The sequence below is a fragment of the Liolophura sinensis genome, chromosome 10 (genome assembly GCF_032854445.1).
Source record: "Liolophura sinensis isolate JHLJ2023 chromosome 10, CUHK_Ljap_v2, whole genome shotgun sequence".
Lineage (NCBI taxonomy): Eukaryota > Metazoa > Mollusca > Polyplacophora > Chitonida > Chitonidae > Liolophura > Liolophura sinensis.
The window spans coordinates 22,273,489-22,297,331 of NC_088304.1; the positions used below are offsets into that span (position 1 = coordinate 22,273,489).

At 40.0% G+C, this 23,843-nt stretch overlaps 2 protein-coding genes across 3 annotated transcripts in view; one reads left to right on the forward strand and one right to left on the reverse strand.

Moving 5' to 3' along the window:
• Positions 1–3,776, reverse strand: part of LOC135476181 (synaptic vesicle 2-related protein-like) — a 41,103-nt gene extending 37,327 nt beyond the window's left edge. The window contains exons 1-4 of the mRNA XM_064756115.1: positions 3,732–3,776; positions 2,154–2,304; positions 1,291–1,376; positions 560–658 (exon numbers count right to left, since the gene is read on the reverse strand). Of these exons, the coding sequence (XP_064612185.1) occupies positions 560–658; positions 1,291–1,376; positions 2,154–2,304; positions 3,732–3,770 (375 nt within the window). The 5' untranslated portion in view covers positions 3,771–3,776. The remainder of the gene's footprint in view (positions 1–559; positions 659–1,290; positions 1,377–2,153; positions 2,305–3,731) is intronic.
• The window catches only part of LOC135476539 (uncharacterized), a 324,624-nt gene that overhangs the window by 229,219 nt on the left and 71,562 nt on the right, over positions 1–23,843 (forward strand). The gene's annotated exons all lie outside the window — the stretch shown is intronic.

Here is a 23,843-nt window from a genome sequence, read left to right on the forward strand (position 1 = left end):
TAAATCACAGCGTATTGCTGGGGAGGGTTAATACAGCTATGGGCCTTACTGTTGTGATGAATGCCTGTTTCCATGCGGACAACTGTAAGTCACAGTGTATTGCTGGGAACAGATAATACAGCTATGGGCCTTACCGTGGTGATGAGTGCCTGTTTCTATGTGGGCAGCTGTAAATCACAGTGTATTGCTGGGGACAGATCATACAGCCATGGGCCTTACTGTTGTGATGAATGCCTGTTTCCATGCAGACAACTGTAAGTCACAGTGTATTGCTGGGAACAGATAATATAGCTATGGGCCTTACTGTGGCGTTGAGCGCCTCTTTCCATATGGACAGCTGTAAATCACAGCGTATTGCTGGGGAGGGTTAACACAGCTATGGGCCTTACTGTTGTGATGAGTGCCTGTTTCCATGTGGAAAACTGTAAGTCACAGTGTATTGCTGGGAACAGATAATACAGCTATGGGCCTTACTGTTGTGATGAGTGCCTGTTTCCATGTGGAAAACTGTAAGTCACAGTGTATTGCTGGGAACAGATAATACAACTATGGGCCTTACCGTGGTGATGAGTGCCTGTTTCCATGTGGGCAGCTGCCAGTCACAATGTAGGGCTGGGGACAGTATGCTGAGGATCATCATTTCCATGGCGTCTGCCATCTGTCACAAAACATATATCCTAAATATATTATTTGTACCAAAGACTATGAAACATTAGCTATAATGTACCCTGAAATTTCCTACCATTTCCTATACTAGTTTATTAATTTATTTGACCGATGTTTTCGGCCATACTCAAGAATGACTACCTGGTCCTACCACCTGGAATAAACCACAGACCACTGGCAAAATACTGGGAAACTTTTCCACATGTGACATACTGTACATTTACTTCATACTGGTTGAAGGCAAATGGTCTAGCAAGCTTCATGTAAAACCACACAAGAGAAGCCATTAACCGCTTCTTGTCAACAAGGCCCCTCAGCAACCCTGGATTCAGGGATTTTTCCCAATTTCTCAAATTGAAAATAGGATTGAACCCAGGTCTTTAGTCACCTATTTCTTGAAAGGCAAAGCACCTTACAATCACGAAACCACCAACAGCAAAGCTGTCTACAGTATTTCTGCCTGGAGGTTCAACAAGACATCATGCATTCTGATTCTCTGATTCACGTCAAAATTCAGGTCCTCCATGGATTGATCCTGTGATTCATGAATTGTTTCTTTGATTCACGTCAAAATTCAAGTCCTCCAAGTATTCATGAATCCACATCTCCCGCACTGCTACTCACCCAGGCCAATCCTGCAAGCATGGAGAGTTTTATCTGGAATTTCCCAAATCCAATGGCATCAATGGCTTCTTGTATCGTGTAGGTTTCTGAAATGATTGTTGTTTATTTATGTCAGCAACTTGGAAATATTTGTGCAGTCGGTGGAGATATAAGGGATTTTTCCAAGAAAACATTCCCCATGAGTGGTGCTTTTCTATTATTATGTACTGTAATTTAGGCATTGATGTCCGGCAGACCTACCACAGAGTATGCAAACTTCAATATTTCAAATTTCCAAGCTTTTTCATGGCTTTTCCCAAAATTCACATTTCCCAGGCTACTTGGAATACATATTCTACACTTACACATGCACAGAGCAATGTCAAATTCTGTCTTTTCAGAGCCATTTACTAAAATTTGAAAGATGTTGGAAAACAAATTTCTCCAAGAGAATGTTAGCATACTATGAATTGCAGCTCAGGTCAGTTCTGTAGCCTCAATTTCAAAGCTTTTCCAGGTTGAACTGTAAAAACCACTGATTTTTCCAGGCTTTTTGAGGCCTGGACAAATTACTTTCAAATTACAGGCTTTACAGACTTCCTTGTACTTCCGTGCTAACCTCATCGGCCTTATCCTTTGAGAGGTATTCAATCATAAAGGCAGCCGTCAATTCAAGGATGGAGGAAACCAGAGTGCCAGAGTAAGTTCTTCCCTAGGGGGCTTATTGTAGTAAGTTTATTTATTTATTTATTTATTTATTTAATTGACTGAGTTTTATGCCGTACTCAAGAATAATTCACTTATACAATGGCGGACAGCATTATTATGCTGAGAGCGCCATCCAAATCCACTGGAGCAGCCAGTAAGACCAAATGGTGACCTACCTTCCCCGTATGTTGGTGAGGCAGGCATAGGCTGCTTGGATTCCCCGCTATCCTGGTTGTTCCTTGTGCCATAGTCCGGTACATCCATTCCTCTGTCCTGTAAATCTTCATACTTCTCCCCAAAACCCAGTCCTTGCGAAACTTTACAATCCTGGACAGCATTTTGAAAACAGGTGAGGGTGTTTAACAGACTGATGGCGAGTAACAGTTACAATAATGTTATCCGAGTGCACAATCACATTACAGCTCTGATGCTTAATTCTCCTGAGATGTGTTAAATGATCTATTGGAGTTGAGGTAGGCACATATGTGCATTGGTTCGAATAGCAATGGCCCAGATGCAACGAAGTCCCAACACTACTGGAATACTTTCTTTGTGACACATAATGAGATTAATAAATCCATTGTCTGTAATTACAGTAACTAATCTGTTCCTGCAATCCAAATGTCACTGGTGTATTTCTCTCTTCTAAATAGAATCCATATCCTATTCATGATCATGCACCAGCTATTCCAGCTTCAACAATGATTTCTTCTTCACAACACTAAACCCATAATAAATATGTCACAAGGAGAATCACCGAAAAACTGGCAGCAGCCTTAAGTCATAGTTACGAGTGATAATCTTGATGCCGAAGTTCCCATATGCTACACTCTCCTTGCATTCACAGCCACAGGTTGGTCAGTGCAAAAGCCTGTCCTCCACCAGGTACCCTGGTTTCTATACTGACAGTTGAGTGATATATTATGCTTGTACGTCATAGAGTACGATGAGTGTGGTCTCAACGCTTAGTCCCTGATAAATCCATCACTAAAAAAGAGCGCTAGGCAGGGGAACAGTTTATATGCCGTCATATGTCATCCTACATCATTAACAGCCACGACATCAGACAATCTGTGTTAGAACAGACCTACGAACAGTACCATCACTGACAGGGACAGCCTCAAAGCTGCTCTCGGAGAGCTGGCTCACCTACTGCAACGCAATACAGACAGAAGGCGTTTCGGCTTGCTCTCTGGACAAATAAGGACACGAAATAATTAAGCAAGAGATTTGTCCTCGAAAGGTACTGAAAGCCGGCTTAGACAAAAAAAAGGCATATGAAAAACACAAAAAGGAAAACAACGAATGACGTATATTTGATCACCGGAGCCACCGCAGTCCCGTTAGTCGCTCGTCACGTGGCTAAAGTGAAGGCAAGGCTTCAGTGCTCAACGATATGGGCCAAAATCGATCTCTTTTTACCGTCAGAGTACGTACACAAACATCAACAGCGGACATGACTGAGCAGGTTAAACTGCCATCTCTGACAATTGATTACTGTAAGCAACGCGTGGGTATTCAGAGTAAAGCTAAACGGCTGACCTACTCATGCCGGGTTTGGGTTTAGAAATGACCTTCACTCACGTTTGTTTGACTGACCCGCTGGCCTAACCACATGCATCAAAGCTCGACGTGTTGAAAAGGAAAAATTCAGTACCAGTACTGCGAAACAGAGACATTCATGAGATATCGCAACATTTTATATGCTGTTAACAAATTTAAAAAAAAAAAGAATAAAATAAAAGAATAATAACCTGAGATTTTGTTAGTGCTACTTTCACATCACTTCGCATTTTCCCTCCTCCCGTCTCTACTTAAAGCTATCCTCACAAACATTGATAGACGCAGCAACGTATTTGAAAGTCACATTTTTATCTTCACTGCGCTGGTTTCTCAATCAATATATTCTGGTGTATTGTTTTGAACGATTGTGTTTTGTCACCACAAACTTAGTAGTTCCAAATAAACTGTTCCTCGGCGAGGTTCTGATCCTGATAAAATTTGTTCTTGAGAGTTACTCCCCTTGTTTCAAACTTCTCTAAAAGCAAGGTCAAAATATGATGGAAGTGTTATTGTGTCGACCCGATATCGATTATCAGCCTACATCGTATTTAAAAGGCAGCACAGGCCATTTAGGAACAGAGCAATATTTATCAATGAAAAAAACCGGTGTAAATTGAAAATTCTCACAAAACAGACAGAACAACTTGTAGTCATTTTCGACTAGAAAAATATCATTATACTAAATGGCATGAACTTCGTTACCGATAAGTCTACTGTATGCTAACATGTACACATAGAGTACGTAGGCCTACAGTCTGGGTACTGGGCACAAAACTGTTCTTAATCAACCTGTGCACGTTTAAAGAAGATAAAAACCTTTGATTTTATTGTTATATCGTTAGGACCTACTTAAATAAACGTTGTTACTTGGGAATTAATGCTCCCATCACCCTGTTTTATGAGGGTAGAAATAGAATGCAGTCCTAAATAGTTTGAAAGAAAGCCTTAATTTCTACCCCTAGTTCAGAAAGGGGGAAACAACTTGCAGACACCATCATCTAGCAGTTGTCCTCCAACCCTGTCCTCCATGATAAATAACATATTGCTTGATTCATTTAGTGCTGTGAGTGAAGTGAATGAGACCTAGTTAATTACCATAATGTTGGCCGCCGTGGTATAGGTGAAATATTCTTGAGTAGGCCTACGGCGTAAATAACTAATCAAATAAATAAGTTTTAATTGTTTATCTATCTGAATTCTTATTATATGGGAAAATAGAGTGCTAAATCTTGTATTGCGCTGATTTCACGTGGTTGTTTGCACCAATTTCATGGGATAAAAGCCAAATTTTGTTATCTGGGGAATGAAAATTAGCTGGGACACATTTAATGACTGTCTCTACAGAAATATGATCTAAAAGAAGTTCATACACGAATTTAGTTGTTATTTTGTCACTATCCATTCTAACGTCTTGGATGCACGTCATATCAAAATTTAAGCTTGTTTCTTTACGGGAAACAACGGGGTGACCTAAGACATTTTTTCAAAATATCAGTTTTCAGAGTTTTCCAAATTTTATAGCTGCCGTATGTTACTAGGATACTATATTGCTGACCACGTAAATTCAATGGTTCAAAGGCGCCAGCTCCATCAAACAAGTCTCGAATATACATAGCCCCAGCTTCTCGCCAGAGTACGTCTTAAATAGATACCCCCCCCTTTCCAAATGAGTTTATTGTTCTAAACAATTTGATCATATAATGGAACGACTTCCGGCTGTATTTCTTTTCAAACATTAAGGAGAATTCAGACCTCCCTCAAACGTATCTTTAGATATCACACTTCTTTTAACTTTGTCGTTTTCATAATTCCATATAAACTCTCTGAGTTAACTATTTTGCAGTGCTGTGTTTTTAATGGTAGCACAAGCACTGACCAAATAAACCATTCTTGAGATGCCTCCTGCCTTTGAAACAATGTTTTTCCCCAACAGCGTGAGGCCTCTTCCAGACTAGATCTGAAGTCTTGTTTTTAATATCTTTATATTTGGATCTAACTTTTCTTTATGCAGTCTTTTCAGATCTCAGAAAATTCTAAGGCCCAGAAACGATGTTGAGCCTATCATCAATATGTTGTACGTATATTTTTTAAAACAGCTTTGCTGGGTTTAATCTTAAGAAGTTAGTGTTTTGTAAATTAATCTTAATCCGCTCAATAGCTCAATTCCTCCATAAAAATCCTGTGTCCCATTAAATGACTCGAAGTTTCTCGGCAAAGAGTCATCTGCAAAATACGTGCCCTTTACCTTTTTTCCACAAATGTCAATACCCTCCACAATCTGCATATCCCTTAATTTAATGTTTATTAATTCAGCACACAAAATAAATAAATATGGGGACAAAGGGCAACCCTGTTTTATTCCCTGGGAATTTGAGAACCACTTTGTAGACCTATCTTTATTTAAGACACAGCTGAAGGTATCCATATAAAATAGATTTATCCACTTTGATATGTTTTTTTTACAAATGAAAAACAATGAAGAATTTTTGACAGGAAGGAGTATTCAGTAGAAAGTTAAGAAAAAGCAAAAGGCCATCACCTCCATAGTTATCCTGCAAATCCAGAAGAAAACGCATGTTTTCTCCTATGTATCGACCACGCACAAATCCGGTTTGCGATTCATCAGTTATATTAGTTAGGACCATCTTTTTTCGATTAGCAAATAATTTTGAAAACATTTTATCATCCGAATTCAGCAATGTGATTGGACGCCAGTTTTTAATCAGTTTTGAATTTTTCCGTGGTTTTTCGATTGAAGTTAATAACCCTCGTCTTTGCTGAAGTTCTAGTTCCCCAGTATTGAGTGAATGGCCGCATGATTTCAAAAGAAAAGGTTTAATGCTACTCCAAAAATTTGTTTGACAAACCATCAAACCCTGGTGATACAATGACCTTGAGATTTTGTACCACATCATCAAATTCATCTTCTGTAAAAGAAGAGTTCAGTAAATTTTGTTCGGCGTCGGACAAGGCCGGAGGCTTTGTCCCATTGAATAAATTATCGAAGGTTTCATCGAACTTGAACATCGGGCCTTGCTTTGGCGTGTATAATGATGAATAAAACTTGTGAATTTCGGTCATAATTTCCTCTTGTGATTGTGTTGTTCTTCCGTCAGCATAAACAAGTTTTGTTGTTTGCTTTTTGTCTGACCGAGCCTTTTCTAAATTCAAAAACATTTTGTTGATTTTTCTCCCTGCTCTGACCATCTAATCTTAGATCTTATCATTGCACCTTGAGCTTTGTATTCATATATCTTCTCGAGCATTTTTTGGCACTCGTCGTATTCATTTACAAAGTCCTCCGTCCGGGAATCGTGCAGTTGTGTATCAGTAATGGGTAATTTTTTAATCAGGTATATTTCTTCCTTATTTCTTTGAATATTAATTTCATTAGAGCGTTTAATGGCTATTTGAATTATTTGAAATTTAAATTCCCAGAGATTTATCGGGTCTTTGTTGTTCAACTCTGCTACATTGAAATTTTGTTCGCAGAAAGCTTTATTCTCTAACAGGGAATTATTGAATTATCAAAAAGTTCGGATGACGATTTGGTTTTTTCAGCTCAAATGAAGGAGAGATTATTTTGTGGCCTGATTTAAAACTCGGTATAACACTGGACTCAATTACTGGTCTTGACACAATGCGAGAAGTCAACCAGAAATCATTTCTAGACTGTGTATCATTAACTCTGCGCAAAGTAAAGACCGATGTGTGAGAATTTTGTTCTCGCCATACATCGCTTAGATTAAAGATGTCAACCAGATCATGAATAGCCGAACTAGCCTGTTGGATTACGCAACAGTCTTTTCCTATCTAATGTCGGGTTAAGGACTGTATTAAAATCACCTCCCAATACTATGTTATTAGAGTTAAATTCATGAACTAATAAATTTTAGATACATTGTGTAAAACATCTTCACGATCTCCTGAATCATTAGGGAATGTGCAGTTACCAAGGTAAATGCATGCCTGACCATCAAAATTCGACCTCCAGCATTAAATATCTGCCAAAATCACCAAAAAAAATTGATTTTAAAAAGATTTGACATTAACAGGTTTCCGTTGTCTCCATGATTAAATTCAATGTAGTTTCCCCATTCATGTGATCAAAATTTTTCGTCTATCAGGCAATTATGCACCTCTTGAATGAAGATTATTTCAGCGTTTTGATTTTTCAATTACAGAAATAGTTCCCTTCGTTTAATTTTATCCCTGACCCCTCTAACATTTAATGATGTTGCTTTTGGCATAATGGGATAATCTTTCTACAAAACAACACTAACAATGAAAGAAAAAAATGTGAAAACACAGAAAATATGAAATGCAACACAGGTAACACACGAGTGTGCTAACAGGAGAGGATGCCGGTGAACATAGATTGGTGGAAATATTGAGACTTTCTGGAAAGTATATAAAGCTAAATACCTACAGTGTGTATAACGTCACACAGTAGGTAAAAACAAACCTAAGCAACAATTACTTCTTATTTCGAATTTGACAGCCGCGTTATTATTTGTCACTGATGTATCAAGAGTAAAAGTCTGGGCGTGGCTTACCTAACCAGCCAGTAGTGATGCTCCTGTCAGAGTCTAACCAATGGGCGTGGCTAAAAACTGACGGTAACAGTTTTCTGTCACAGTCTTAACGCAGTGTGACGTCCGTTCAGGAAAACAAGTGATAGCAAACAAGATTGGAAACAGTGTGACAATAAAATGATATAGCCTCCGACAGAAGTCATTGCACTAAACACACCCATAAAATAAACAAAAAATAAAGACAGGACGTCATCTGTCATTCCACGTATTATATCTTCAGTGAAGAAGCATGCACTGTTCACTCAGGAATCTCGAAAGCAAGGGGCGGAGGACTCTCTCCCAAATATCTCTAATGACCGGCTGGAGACACTGAACTACTTTTCTAAATCCAGTTGGAAGGGTGGATGGAGGTTGCTCTGTTACGCATAACATTGTACCTTAAAGAACCCTCCTGGCTGTCAAAATAACCCTAGATTTGTTTTCTCTGTAGAAACATTTAGCTAAAATGGGACGCGAACTCCTTCCGGCTTTAGAGACAGCCAGTCTATGGGCAATTTCCATGCTGACTGTATCCAATTTAAGCTGACCACGGATCAACTCCTGGATAACCTCTTTGGGGATTTCGTTGTGTCTCTCCTCAAATCGACAGAACAAAGCGTAAAAGCCCCTAGAATACCGTTCAAGCCTTAGAACTGCGTCTTCAGTTGCTTGGATTCTGTCAGTATTTGTCTTTTTTTTCTTCTTTTTATTGTTGCTCACTATTTTCCTGCTCATGCTCTTCTTCATTTGGTTGTCCTTTACCTCTTTCAGTACTATGTTAAAGTTTCTCAAACTGTTTTTAACTTCTGTTATCTCCTGTTGAATATTTCTCTGACTCTCCCCAGCTGTATTTTCGAGCTTCTGGATTGCAGCTTGAAGTTGGGAGGTCGATGGTCCGTCACTTGCACGAAGCCCTCTTTAACGTTAAGAGCACGTAACTACCATGGCGACGTAATGCTTACACTGCTGTTTGCCTAGGTAGTTACGTGCTCTTTGCATTAAGAGGGCTTCGTGCAAATGGGCCAGGCCTGTCCATGTGGCTGGGCGAGCTGTCTCTAGGGGGTGATGATTGCAGGCTCCCCGCATCCCACCCCTCACAAGTCCTCCCACTTATTTCTCGGTTTACTCAGGAGTTTTCAGTGGAGATCTTTTTGTTTTTGCTTTGATCAATGTTTTTTTCCCGACTTAGACATCTTTTAGAGAGAATTTTTCCCACCAGCAACTCTAAATAAAATGTTTAAATGCAGCCTCCCGTGCTACTGTATATATATATATATATATATATATATATATATATATATATATATATATATATATATATATATATATATATATATATATATATACGTGTATATATGGAGTCATATATATCATTAGTCATTAATGTAGTCATCATGCAGTCATTAGTGTTGAAAATTTCGGTAGAATTCTACAAATGCATTCAATCATAAGAATTATTAGGCGGCAGACCTTTATGACTGATTGATTTTTAGAGCAGGCTGACAAATGATTATGTATATTTTTGGTGATTTTGTTTAGGCAAAGATTTGCGTTTTTCCATGGATTTGTGTTCAGAAATGCGTGCGTATACGATGGCGGGAGTTGGTGTACGAAACTGGAGTGCCCGGAAAAAACCAACGGTCTTTGGCAAGTATATTTTTTGATGCATCATTTTTTCGTCGCCAGTGCTAAATTTGTGAAAGCAAGCGATGTCAAAAAAAGTTTTTTCATGATAATCCATGTAAAGGCGTGAAGGCGGCGGGGAAATCTCCCTGTTCAATGGATCCTTCCACATACATGTTGGTTTAATTACAGGGTGACCCATAAAAAAAACATATAATCCTCTTAAATTTGAAATTCTTCCAGATTTACGTCTTTAAACGTTTTTAATATTTCACACATGTTCTTTAATGGATCATCAGAAAATGCCAGCACCATATAGATGAAATAGTACCGCAGTTGTTACATGCACTATCTACCAATTAAGCATGTAGCATCAAAATCTGCACGTGTATAAATGTCACAAATATCATAAATAGGCAGTCACATATCACTACAGCACAAAGGTGCATGTCTGACCTATATTTGGAGAAAAGAAAAAAAATTGTTGAGGCAATCTACGTGCTAATTTGTTTAAAAATGTGAAACTATTTTAGGGCATGGGCGGTGGCCAAGTGGTGTACGTGATTGTCTTTCAGCCGTTAATTGATGTAAGACACATGATGCGCTGGTTAACAGTCGATCTCGTTGATAATAAGGGGTGAAAGACTCTTGGTGTGGACGTTTGCTCTGTTCTTTGAACTTCTCTTCATCTTTGAACACAAAAAATTTGTTACGTCCCACGTGGGGAAGTTTGTCAGTTACGTGTCAGATGTTGGTGTTTTACCCTGTGCATTCCGATTTCTTTAAGGGGATGTCCCACGTTTTACCTCTTACCTGGGCGCTTGTATAGTGGCATACAGGGTAATACATGCATAGGTTATTATTTATAGACGCACTGAGGTGTGAGATAAAAACCATACATTCTTGGGCCGTGAAGTGATCCACCGCCTCCAACCTTCGCCAGCTTTGACCTAAAATTTAAGCCGCAGCGGAAACAGCTTGAGCCGGATTCGAACACGCGACATCACTGGTCAAGAACAAGTTGTGGACAGTTCGGTAATTATGCAAAGAAATGACGTTTGTGTATATAACGTGTGTTGACGGCTCTACCTGTTCGGGTGAAATTCGCTAACTAGTGGACTTACGGAAGGGAATATTTTGTGGTCGGCTCTTCCGCCATTGAGACTTCCTTCAGACAACTCCGGAACTGAGATTCTTCCGCCCACTTTAAAAACAGGACATTGGCGAAGAAGCACTGGCTTGGGCACATCTGTATGCCTAAAGTAACCAGAACAAGTAGTTTATCAATTATTCTTCAATGAGGTGCTCGTAATTACATTACCTACTTACGTATTGCAATCCGCGGTTGTTCTAAAGACAAATTTGCGCAGGTGTGACAAACATCGGACACAGTTTACGAATCCCCAAATTTGCTTTCATTAACAGTCTATAGATATAGACCTTGCTATACTTATACACTGTACCGGTCTTTTACGATCAAAGAGATATGACATTATTTCGTACCCAAAACAACCGTTGTCAGAAATTTGAATTAAAGCGGACATGTATGTAACTACCAGGATATTACAGCAAGCCAGAATACCAATATCAGGGTTACGTTCAAGCATGGCAAATCCACGCATAAGGTTTAGACTCTGTATTGTTCAGAAGACTATAGCCTTTGATCCAGTAGGTTACGGGTTCAAATCTTGCTCCAGCCAGTTCGTTTTGAAGCGTTACATCAGATGCTTGGAGGTCAGTTTCGTCTAAAATGTCAACAAAGCACTGTGTAAGGTTTAACCAAATTAAATAAAGAGAATTATATGGTAAGTAATGATTGAAAGGTTTTTGAGCAGAAGTGGAAAAACTATATGTCACCAGAAACGTGGATGCCAATTTATTAGATATTATCATCTGATCAGGAAACCAATGAATGACGGATTCATCCGTTATCATCAGATCAGGCAACATGGGCGGATTCAACCATTGTTATCATCAGATCAGACAATTCACCTTGACGGATTCATCTGATCAGACAATATTGGTGGATTCAGCCGTTGTTATCATCAGATCAGACAATTAACCTTGACGGATTCATCTGATCAGGCAATATGGGTGGAATCAACCATTGTTATCATCAGGTCAGACAATTCACCTTGACGGATTCATCTGATCAGACAATATTGGTGGATTCAGCCGTCGTTATCATCAGATCAGACAATTCACCTTGACGGATTCATCTGATCAGGCAATGTTGGTGGATTCAGCCGTTGTTAGCATCAGGTCAGGCAGTTAACGTTGACGGATCCATCGGATCAGGCAACATTGGCGGATTCATCCCTTGATATCATCAGATCAGACAATTAACCTTGACGGATTCATCTAATCAGGCAATATGGGTGGATTCAGCCGTTGTTATCATCAGGTCAGACAATTAACCTTGACGGATTCATCCGATCGTGCAACATTGGCGGATTCAGCCGTTTTTATCATCAGACCAGGCAGTTAACCTTGACGGATTCATCCGATCAGGCAACATTGGTGGATTCAGCCGTTGATATCAGCAGATCAGGCAACACTAGCGGATTTAGCGGTTGATATCAGTGGGTCATGCAATTAACCTTGACGGATTCATCCGATCAGGCAACACTGACGGATTCAGCCGTTGTTATCATCAGATCAGGCAATTAACGTTGACGGATCCATCGGATCAGGCAACATTGGCGGATTCATCCGTTGATATCATTAGATCAGGAAACATCGGCGAGTTCATTCGTTGCTATCATCACAACAGGAAACATTGACGGATTCAACCGTTGTTATTATCAGGTCAGAGAATATGGACGGATTCAAGTTATAATCGCGTCAGGCAACATTGACGTATTTATCCGTTGTTATCAAATTAGGCCAAATTGCGGATTCAACAGTAGTCATCATCACATTAGGCAACATTGATGGATTCTTCCGTTGTTATCATTAAATCAGGAAATACTGACAGAACGTACCGCTGTTGTTGTCAGAACAGGCAACACTGACGGATTCAGCCGTTGTTATCACCAGATAAAGCAACACTGACGGGTTCAACGGTTGTTGTCATCAGATCAGGCAACATCGACGGATTGGGATCTCACTGGCTCACATAATTAGTGCTGGCTTACTGCGACTACCAGACACTCTGCCCATGAGATCGCGAGTTCGAATCTAGGTGCCTACCGCGAATTAAACGTGGTTTTGTTCGGTACATGGTGAAAATCGGAGGCTTCCGGTTTCCCCTACTCACAAATATCACCACTGTCATATTAAGTCAGTAGATTCATTGATTACGGCTTGTCAAACACCAATCACGTAGGCAAACCTTGACGAATTCAACCTGTGTTCTCATCAAATCAGGAAACAATAGCGGATTAGTCGATGTTTATTATCAAATCAGGCAGCAATGACGAATTTATCAGGCAACAATTACCAGTTCATCTGTGTATGTTATCTGGTCAGAAACCAGAGGCGAATCCATCAGCCTACATCATTAGATAACGCCTAAATGAAGAATCCATCAGGCAACAATTACCATTTCATCAGTGTATGTTATCTGGTCAGAAACCAGAGGCGAATTCATCAGTTGAGATTACTCAACAATGACAAATTGGAACATATATAATCTTGCATCTTATCACAATCGGTATGAACGCTGCGATTTGTAAACGCTTTCTTTAATACATTTTCTTTTTACCCCTGCCTGTGCATGCTATCATGCAAAGCTCAGAATGTTGAAGCCAAACCGAACAGAGAAATGGGCCTCCCTGCATCGATATAAACTATAGACATCCCTACAGGCAAGACTCCATCAATCATTGAAACAGCCTTCTGCCAAGGCACGCGATAAACGGGCAGTGCCCTTTGGGCCAGGGGTTCAGCTAGACCCGGTCAAGGCAAGAGATGCCTGGTCCATCAATATGCTTGTATTAACAAGGAACTAAAGTGAAAAATTTCTATCACATTTTTAGATAATCAGGTTCATCGCTTTAGTGGGTTGTTCATGAAATTTTGTATATAAGGGCCTATACGTATGTACGTGAAGGTACTGTTATGTGTTAGTGGGGTATTCATATACATGGATATTTACAAATTCAATAACCTGTGTATGAAACAATATTTCACTAGTTATTCAACCTTTTAGTGCTAGCCTTGTTTATAGCCCATATAGGCTTTGCTACTTCCTGTTGACCATTTGGCATAGTATAGCCATGTGATTCATGCACATGTCTTTGGTATGTATGGGTAGCCTTATGTGTCTCTGGTACCCTGAAGTGCACTGTGGGCATGCCGGGTGTTTTCCAGGATCTTGCAGTTGCGCTACAAGTATCTTACATTGGTTGTCTAAAAGTTGATATATCTATTTTCCCGCAATATTAGTCCAGGATCTTTATAATCGTGTATAAAGCAGTAAACATATACAACCTTGCAATGTACTGTGATTCAATATCACTTACCATCTTGTAGTAATCTCGTGGTCTCACCAAGGTCCGCATTTATTACACTCGAAATATCTCACGCATGTGTGCCTTGAGGTTGGATAAGACACTCTCTCTCAGATGATCCTTAGCCTTGTGGTGGATAGGTACAACAACAGAACATCTATATACGCTTCCGTATATCTGAGCATCACGGAGTGTAAAATGTGTTTCCAAAGATTTCCGAAGACCCCCGTTTATGTTATTGATTCTCCTGTCTATGCAGGATACCACATAATCTGTCCAGTCTGCACAAGGCGTGGCCCGAAACGTGGAGAATGGAAGCTGAGAAATGCGAGCCCTCTCTACCCTGTGATCAATACACCACATGCCCGACCTACGGATGAATGCTCCTTGTTAACAAGTGCAGTCCTCGATTAGTGAAGATCGATAACAAAACGCACCGTTTAATGTTGCATAATTTTCGCTGTTTACTGGATCAATTTTCCCACACCAAATACCCTAGTGGAGAATTTCCCAAAAAAGAGATAAAATCTCTGATTTTGAAGACAGTTAACAAAATGAGTTGAGATTACAAATTAGAAGTAGAACGGAGATGGATGGATCATTTCTTCATTAAGCCTTGTTTGTTCGTTTGTCTCGTTTTTGGGGCCAGTCTCTGTCTTCAGTTCGGTCTTATCATGCCGGCATTCCCTTTTAGCCTTATGTTTTAGAATGCTGGCTGCATGAAGCATATGCCAAAGAAACCGACATGCATACCCTTGATCTCTCTGTTTAAAAAGTATTTACACAAATGACGAAACCGGGTAAATCAATAAATAAAAATATAAATAAATCAAAACGTAAATGTTTTGCTCCACAAAATACGGTCTCCTGACCTATACAAGTTGACTGAATAACCATACCATGTTTATCATTAGTACCATAATATATAACAGCTCTTTTTTTTCGTCCCTAAACTTTCGTACGATGACATCACAAAGAACTTCATGAAAGAAAGAAACTACACGTGTTTTAAATATATTTTTAATACGCCAACAAGAATTTCCAAGTAAACCCACCCCCTGTGGAACATAGGGGTATTCTGCATCCACGAGCACGCCCAACAAAGTCCAATAAATATAGTTTTTCTAATGTAACAAAGCTTCCACGTTAAAAATAAGTGTGTACATCGGGCATTTATATATCATTTACAAACCGCCGCTCTAACGGCAGAGACAACACTTTCGTATAACTCAGAAAATTTGCATTACAACCTAATTTATTATCAAAGGCAGTGACATCTAAAAAAAAACACCATTATTGTCCAACTAATTATTTACATAGTTATCACAATTAATGAACCAAGTATGATTGTAGGCCTATTACAACTGCTGTTGTTTATACTCAAGAAATTGTATTAAAAATGGCTTGAAATCTGTCCGGTTGGAAAATAAGCCTGTTTTATTGAAGACGGCTTCAAGATGTAAACCCATCTTTACAAAAAAAATATTGGTTATTTTAGGTATAATGCTTTTCTCTGCACAAATGAAACCATTGTGGGAATGTCTTCAGTGAGAAATTGATCAAACCCGTATCTCCCATTTAATATTAATCTACTTATCCCAGAGTATTTTTGTGATTGTAAACATTCCTCAACGTTTTGTACATCCAGATCACCATTTCAGGTCTCTTTCATAATTGTTTTCTGTGCAGTTGCATAGGCTTTACCACTGCAATCAATACATTTCTTCTCGAATTCAACTAAACCTAATTTTAGGTGGATTATGGAAGCTAGAAAACAGGAGAGTTAATCGTGACAATAATATTCATTTTAGTACAAAGATTCCACTCAGGACCCTTTTGGCAACTTTTCAGTGTATTATTTTCTTTAGTTCAAACATTTCTGCCAAATTGGTACTAAATTCAATTCACAAAATTTTGTGCGTGTATTTCTTATGAGACGAATCCAATTTTGTCTTAGATTCATATATTTTATATTACATTTTCCTTTTTTCTTAACTTTTGTAACTTTTTCTTCAGTTTCCACTTGCGCATTGAAAACGCTTTCACCTTTTCACCTGAGTGGAAACGGTTCTCACCTGGGTGGAAACATGTGGGTGGAAAAGTGGGAATCTTTTCCGTGGGCAGAATGATGATGGAAACAATTAGGTGAAAACCGTTTCCACCTGGGTGAGAACGTTTTCACTCAAGTGAAAACGTTTTTCACCCAAGTGGAACCTAAGAAAAAGTTACAAAAGTTAAGAAAAAAGGAAAATGTCGTGTATGGTCCACCGTAGAATTGTAAAGCGATTGTTAATTTTAGAAAATACAATCGCGACAAAACTGACTCGTACACAATGGTGATCTGTATATATAAAATGAAAATGTGCGTCAGATAGAGGGTGAAAGGGGGATCCTCTCAACATAAAAAAAATTTCTAAAAGAGTCTTTGTACCTAATTTTCATCCACAGAGTCAAATGCTATTTTAAAGTCTATCATAAGTAAAACATGAGGTAGGTTGTTGATCTCAGCAAAATGAATAATACCAAAGATTAGACAGGTAGTTTCCCCAGTAAAACGGCCTACCATATGTATAAGGCCTTTTTGGTTTTGGCTGATCATTTCAGGAAGATCAGACTTGATGCATCTAGCTAGTACTTCAGATGCTACTTTATCTAAAAATTTCATTAAGGTGATAGACCGTCAATTATCTACGTAATTCCTACTTTTCCCCTTTTAAGGAATGCAGCTTATTAAAATAAAATATCTATCCAAAATATTGGCGATGTCCCTGTTTAATAAGCTTAATTTAATGAATTAATCAAATAAATGTTCAAATCCCTTCAGAAAAATTTAAAGAATTCTACAGGACAGCATCGGGACCTTCACTATCATTATCTTTAAACTCTTCTTCAAAGCGCGCCTTGGTAGAGCGTCCGCTTCGGAAGCGGTAGATCCAGGGTCAATCCTGGGTCGAGTCACACTTAAGACCTTAAAAAAAGGAAGTTGTAACTTCCTCGCTTGGCGTTCATCATGAAGGGGATAATACAACGACTGGTTGACCCGTGTCAGTGTAATGGCTCCGGAGGGGCGGATTACTTGCCTTCGGTAAGTCGTCCCAGTGAAGCAGCACTAGATAAAAGTGCGTTGGAAATCCATCCTGCAACAAGGAGTTACATTACATACACCCTAAGGATACCTTCGTCGTCATATGAGTGAAAAACTGTTGAGCACGACGTTTAACCCCAAGCACACACTCACTTGCAATCCGGAGACCCTGGATCAAACTCGGATCGGGTCTTACCAAAGATTTTAAATATTGTTGCTACTTCGAGCTGAGCACTGAGAGGTTAGAGCAAGAAAACAGGACTGGTTGGTTCCGTGTCAGTACAATGTGCTTGGATGGGATGTCATGTCTTGTGACTTCGGCATGATACTTTCAGTGGCGACAGCACTTTGGCGGCATGGACACGTCCTACCAGACCAAAACGCAGTATGTGTATGTACACCTAATGACTCCTCGTCGTCATACGACTTAAAAATTGTTAAGTACGACGTAAAACCCCAAGCGAATATACATACATACATACATACCATCAAATCGATTGAATACGGTGACGTCTGCGAGCTCGATACCGAGACGGGACATACCTTTGACTTTAGATATTTTAATCTCGGAACTTCTAAAACAAGGTCTCAGCACAAGGAGGTAGGCAATGTGTCAGCCATCGTTGTCTCTGTCTTGTCTCGTGATTTTGGCATGGCATTTCAGTGATGCAGGGCAATACTTCGGCATTGGGCGGCCGGCCTGCAGCACACATGCTGTTACCATCGCAATATAACCAATAAGACGGTCAAATAAGAGGTTAAGCCGAATTTCAGCAACCAATCAAATAGCCAACCAAACTAAACGTGTAATGTTGTTTCTTGAAATCTGCATCATTTCACATTATATGTTTCTGGTGACCATGATTTCGAACAATACAGTATTTATTTATTGGATTTATTTGAGTGCCAGCCTGAGAGCAACGCTCTTTGACAAATTACTGATGAACTTTGCCACGTGTGGCGTAGACTACAGATATATGAACAAAATATAGTGGTGAAATATATGTGGTCTTCAACGACTGCCAGACTATTGCTAAGTCTAATATAATCTTGATGTGAATTAATAGAATATGTGTGTTACATTTAACAGAATAATCTGTTGCAATAGCAGAAAACATTCTAGCATCACTCATACAACAGATTTTCTGTTAAAATTAACAGACTGATTTTTTGAATGTACACAGCCACATGAGCGCCATCAGACCTCATGTGGACCAACGTTTAGAACATTAATAAATGCCGTACTTCAGTAGCATAATACGTCTACTTAGAGCGTTCGCCTAACGAAATCGGGAGAACCGGGATCAAACCCAGGTCGGTTTATACCAAAGATTTAAATGACACTTGTTGCTGCCTCGCTTGACGCTCATCACTGAGAGGTTAGAGCTAGGAAACTTGACTGATTGAGTGGGGGTCATTATTATGTGACTGGGTGGGGTGTCATGTATGGTGTCTTGGGCATGATAATTTAGTGGCGGCAGCACTTTGGCGGTATGGATTCGCTCTGCCATCAGAACACACATGCACATACATTTAATGACGCCCCGTCGTCACGAGGCTAAAAAATTGTCATGTTCAGCGTTGAACCCCTGGCATACATACACACAATCCCAAATTCGGGATTGAACGCGCACCTCGTCTGTGGTAGCACTTTGGCTATCTATTCAGGAGAATGTACTAAGCGAATGCTAGCTGTGTATTCTGTTCTGAAATCATAGCCAGGAAATGATCTGCTGACCTACATTACTAAGTCTCAGTTTTCAGTCCTCATCTTTGGGAAAACCGGAAATGTCAGCGCATTGTGCAAGACGAAGAATGAACGAATGGATATTTTGGCTTAACGCCACGTCGGCAATACTTCGGCCATATCGTGGCGATGCTAATGGATACGCTGGCTAACTCGAAGCTATTAATCTTAGATGCAGTGATAATGACAGATATTCACGATTGAGTCTCTTTTGGTAGAAACAAATATTTTGTTTGAGACCGAAAGAAACTACTAGGCTGGGAAGGGAAGGAAAATCCACGACAGGAGTTTGCAGGTGCCCCCCGTCCAAACACGAAGAGCAGCATACACATGACTTCAGAGTTTGTCTTTATTTTTTTGGCTTTAGCGCACAGTACGTCATAATACGTGGCATTTACAACCATATCCAAGTTTCTGGCCTGTCTAATTCCCACCTGAACGTACACAAATGAGGGAGGTCTGGCGATAATAATATTATTACTTCCTTTTATTTTTTTAACTTTTTTACTCAGGTGGTTAAATTGCACGCAATAAGCGCAATAAGATAATCATTGTATGCATAAATTCCACTGGAAAAAGTGGTTCAGTGGTTGAAAAGATTGAAGATTTACAGTAGCGACATTTATTTATTTATTCATTTCACTGGTGTTTTACGACATACCCAAGAACATTTCACTTACACGACAGCGGTCAAAAGCACGGTGGGAGGAAACCAGAAAAAGCCCTTGGAAAACCCACGACCATCCGCAGGTTGTTGACAGACTTTCCCTCGTACGACAGTTATTCCCTACCTACAACGGGAACAACGAAGAGTGGCGTCGTGCACATGTAGTCCTGAACAAAGCTTGTGATTGGCTGTGCGTCTTTTGTCTGTGTTCCTCAGCAGAAATTGTTTCCTCAAAACGTTTCCCACCACTCGAAATTAGTATGTCCCGTCTCGGTACGGAGCTCACAGACGTCATTATATTCAATCGATTTGATTGCGTGTGCACGTGTGCGTGTGCGTGCGTGCGTGCGTGCGTGCGTGCGTGCGTGCGTGCGTGTTAAGCATTTGCCCATGGCCCAAAATTTCACATACTGGTACCACCCATGATGGCCAGTTCTCCTTACTGTTTTAACTTGAACTTGCCTGTCGTTAGTTCATGACATATGTTAACCCTGGCAAACGGGTAGCTTTATATGGGTTATCTCACCTTTAATTTACGCTGTACTGGTCACTGTGTTGACTGATATTTTCCAATATGTAATGCAATAAAATCGCTCTGCAAATCCTCGGTCAACTGAGAAGCAATGTTTTTACCTTTGGGAATACTTACTTTAACTAATGCAAGCAGTTCGTGTCAAACCAAATGGAATAGTAAATTTTGTTGATGAAGCAAGTAAGACGAATAAATTCCTTTCTGACTTGAAAGAGAGATAATGGTTTATTTATTTATTTGATTGGTGTTTACGCCGTACTCAAGAATATTTCATTTATACGACAGCGGCTAGCATTATGGTGGGAGGAAACCCACGACCATCCGCAGGTTGCTGGAAGACCTTCCCACTTTCAGTTGGAGAGGAAGCCACCATGAGCTGGACGAACTCACAGTGACCACATTGGTGAGGGGCTCCTGGGTCATCACGCTGCGCTAGCGCGCTAACCAATTGAACCACGGAGTCCCCCGAGAGATAATGAGGGGAGGGAATTTGAAGGAACATTTTCCTCTGCAATCCATCTTTATTTTATCAAGTCAGATTTTATCAAATCATGTAGCTGCGTTGACTGCCTTGTTCTAAAAGGTAATGTAATAATTGAAACACCTGGCTTGATGGCTAATGTATAATTATATTTGATAAGTATCAAAGTATCCATTCAAATAGTAGTATCCTTATAATGATGGAGAAAAGATAAATTGTGATGTAAAAATTTTTCTTGCAGCATAAGATCTCTTCTACACGGGACGCTTTTTTTTTTTTTTTTTAAATAAATCCTTTGCCAGCTCGAGAAAGTAAATATCTGACTGGATGACGATGACAGTCCATATGAAGACTTTCGCTTAGCCATCGAATTAAGGCAGGAAATGAAGTGTCGTAAGTGGGACGGGACCGGTAGATCCAGGATCAATCCTTGGTCGAGTCACACCTAAGACTTAAAAGAGGAAGTTGTAACTTCCTCGCTTGGCGTTCAGCATGAAGGGGATAGTGCAACGACTGGTTGACCCGTATCAGTATAATGGCTCGGGCGGAGCGGCTTACTTGCCTTCGGTAAGTCGTCTCAGTGATGCAGCACTAAATAAAAGAGCGGTGGAAATCCGTCCTGCAACAAGGAGGCACATTACACGTGCATGCACCCTAATGATTCTTTCGTCGTCATATGACTGAAAAATTGTTGAGTACGACGTTAAACCCCAAGCACTCACTCACTCACTCGTAAGTGGGAAGGTCTGCCGGCATTTGCGGGGTGATCGTGGGTTTCCGCCGGGGTCTGCTCTGTCATCTAATGTTGCCGTCATTGTACAAGTGAACTATTCTTGAGTAAGAAATGAGGGGTAAATCGACAGCAGACTGTATTTCATGAAGCAGTTACGTGTGACCATTTGCCATCTGCCACACTATCATCGCTGCTCTGGTGTTACTCTCTATGCTGTACTTTAATTACATTTCATACATCGCACGCTAGTGTTTTCTGCTTTTTGAATTCAAAGTTGTCAATCACTTTTACACTTTGTGAAAGGTATTTAGAAACCTTAGACTTGGTGACTGACAGTTCATATACTAAATATTTATTAAAAGCCAAAAAATATCACCAAAGAATGGCAATGACAATGAAATTATAACTCATCTTTTTCACAGATAAGACAATAACGTGACCATTTACTTACTTGAGCTAATTTACCTTATCTAAACGTAAATAATTATAGCTGTAAACGAAAGAAGTAGCCTACGCATATGTTTTGGTCTGTCTTTGTCCCTAGCTTAACGTCCTTAAAATTTGGTGAATTTATGACATACCGGTAGTAAATAGATTTAATCGATTTCTTGTCTTCATAGATGTTACAAATCAAATCTATACCGGACGTGTCCACTACTGAAGCAATCGGTCGTGTTTATTACTTAATCATAACCAGGTAAAAAGTCCAGGGTGGCATATGATGTAACGGCTAAGTGGTGTAACAAAGTCAGGGCAGTTCGGTTGTGTAATGCGCAGTGAATGCATGGTCGCATGATGCCATATCTAACATTGGGACCACATCATAAACACACTACCCAAGCACTTTGTTTTGGGCTTTGGACAAGTACAAAATGGACTTGTATAGTGATCAGTAAAGATCAGCGTAAAAGTAAACAACTTTATAAGCAAATCATAACACTGCGAACCAACCAAAAACGCTCACTCAGTACACATTTGTCTCTATTCTGTCTTTATGTCCTATACCCAGTGTCTCTCATGGTTATCTCATACCCCGATCGTATCATTCGGCCAACACCTATATCGCCACAGTATCACGCGGTTGTCACATATCTCCACAGTATCACACGGTTGTCACCTATCTCCACAGCATCACACGGTGGTAACATACGCCCATCGTATCATACGGTCAACACCTATATCTCCACAGTCTCGCGCGGTTGTCACATCTCCACAGTATCACACGGGGGTAACATATCTTAACAGCAGCACACGGTTGTCACATAACCCATTCGTTTCCAAAGGCTAACATCTATAACTCCATAGTAGCATACGGTTATCTCATACCCCCATCGTGTCTTATTAACACATCTCCACAGTATCACACCGTTATCATATATCCCCTTGTATCTACAACTCCATCGTAGATCTCCTAACCCCACCGTATCATAAGGCAACCACCTATATATCCCCACTGTATTAAATCACAGTCATAAGTTAGGGTAAGCACATGTCCCTAGAGCTTGTAGATTACCTATATGCCTAGATTTGGCGTTTCACGCCGTACTCAAGAATATTTCACCTATACGGCCAGCATTATGGTGGGAGGAAACTCGGCAGAGCCCAGGGAAACCCATGACCATCCACAGGTTGCTGGAAGACCTACCCACTTATGGCCGAAGAGGAGGCCATGCAGCATGAGCTGGACTTGAACTCACAACGACTACATTGGTGAAAGGCACCTGCGTCATTGCGCCGTGCTGGGGAGATAACCCTCTCGGCCACGGATAGCTGACTGTGTGGAGTGGAGTTTAAAGTGAAAATGTAGATGTGTATGATATTACACTTCAAAGCTATCTTCAGAATCGCAACGGCCATATGGTGTAGGTAAGCAGCACAAAGAGTGGAGAGTATTCCATCCTGTATGCAGACATGAATACGTCAGTGTGTAGGTCTAATAAAGTTGCTTAAATATGGTAATATTAATTCACCTCAGAAAATTTTTGATATTTATTTTTTGAAAGGCAAAATGAGTAAAAACAAAAGTTACAATATATTATATGGGTATAATTTTTGGTGGTGTTTTATACCAACAATGTCACAGGATATAGCATGCGTATATGCCAGACTTATTGCGATATCATTTAAACTCATGCCCTCGCTTCACCTTGTAACCTATCCAGTCTGTTTGTTTCCTGGTTCTAAGAAAGACAAATGAAAAGACAAAAGAAAAAGACACTGTCATAAAATATCATGAGGCATGACGGAATTCATCAATAGATGACGAAAAGGCAAAGCAGAATATGTGTCGACTGAAACATAACACTGTTACAGTTACAACTTCCTCTTCTATGGTCACGGGTGAGACTCGACCCAGGGTTGACACTGGATCTACCGCTCCCGAAGCGGACGCTTTACCAACTGTGCA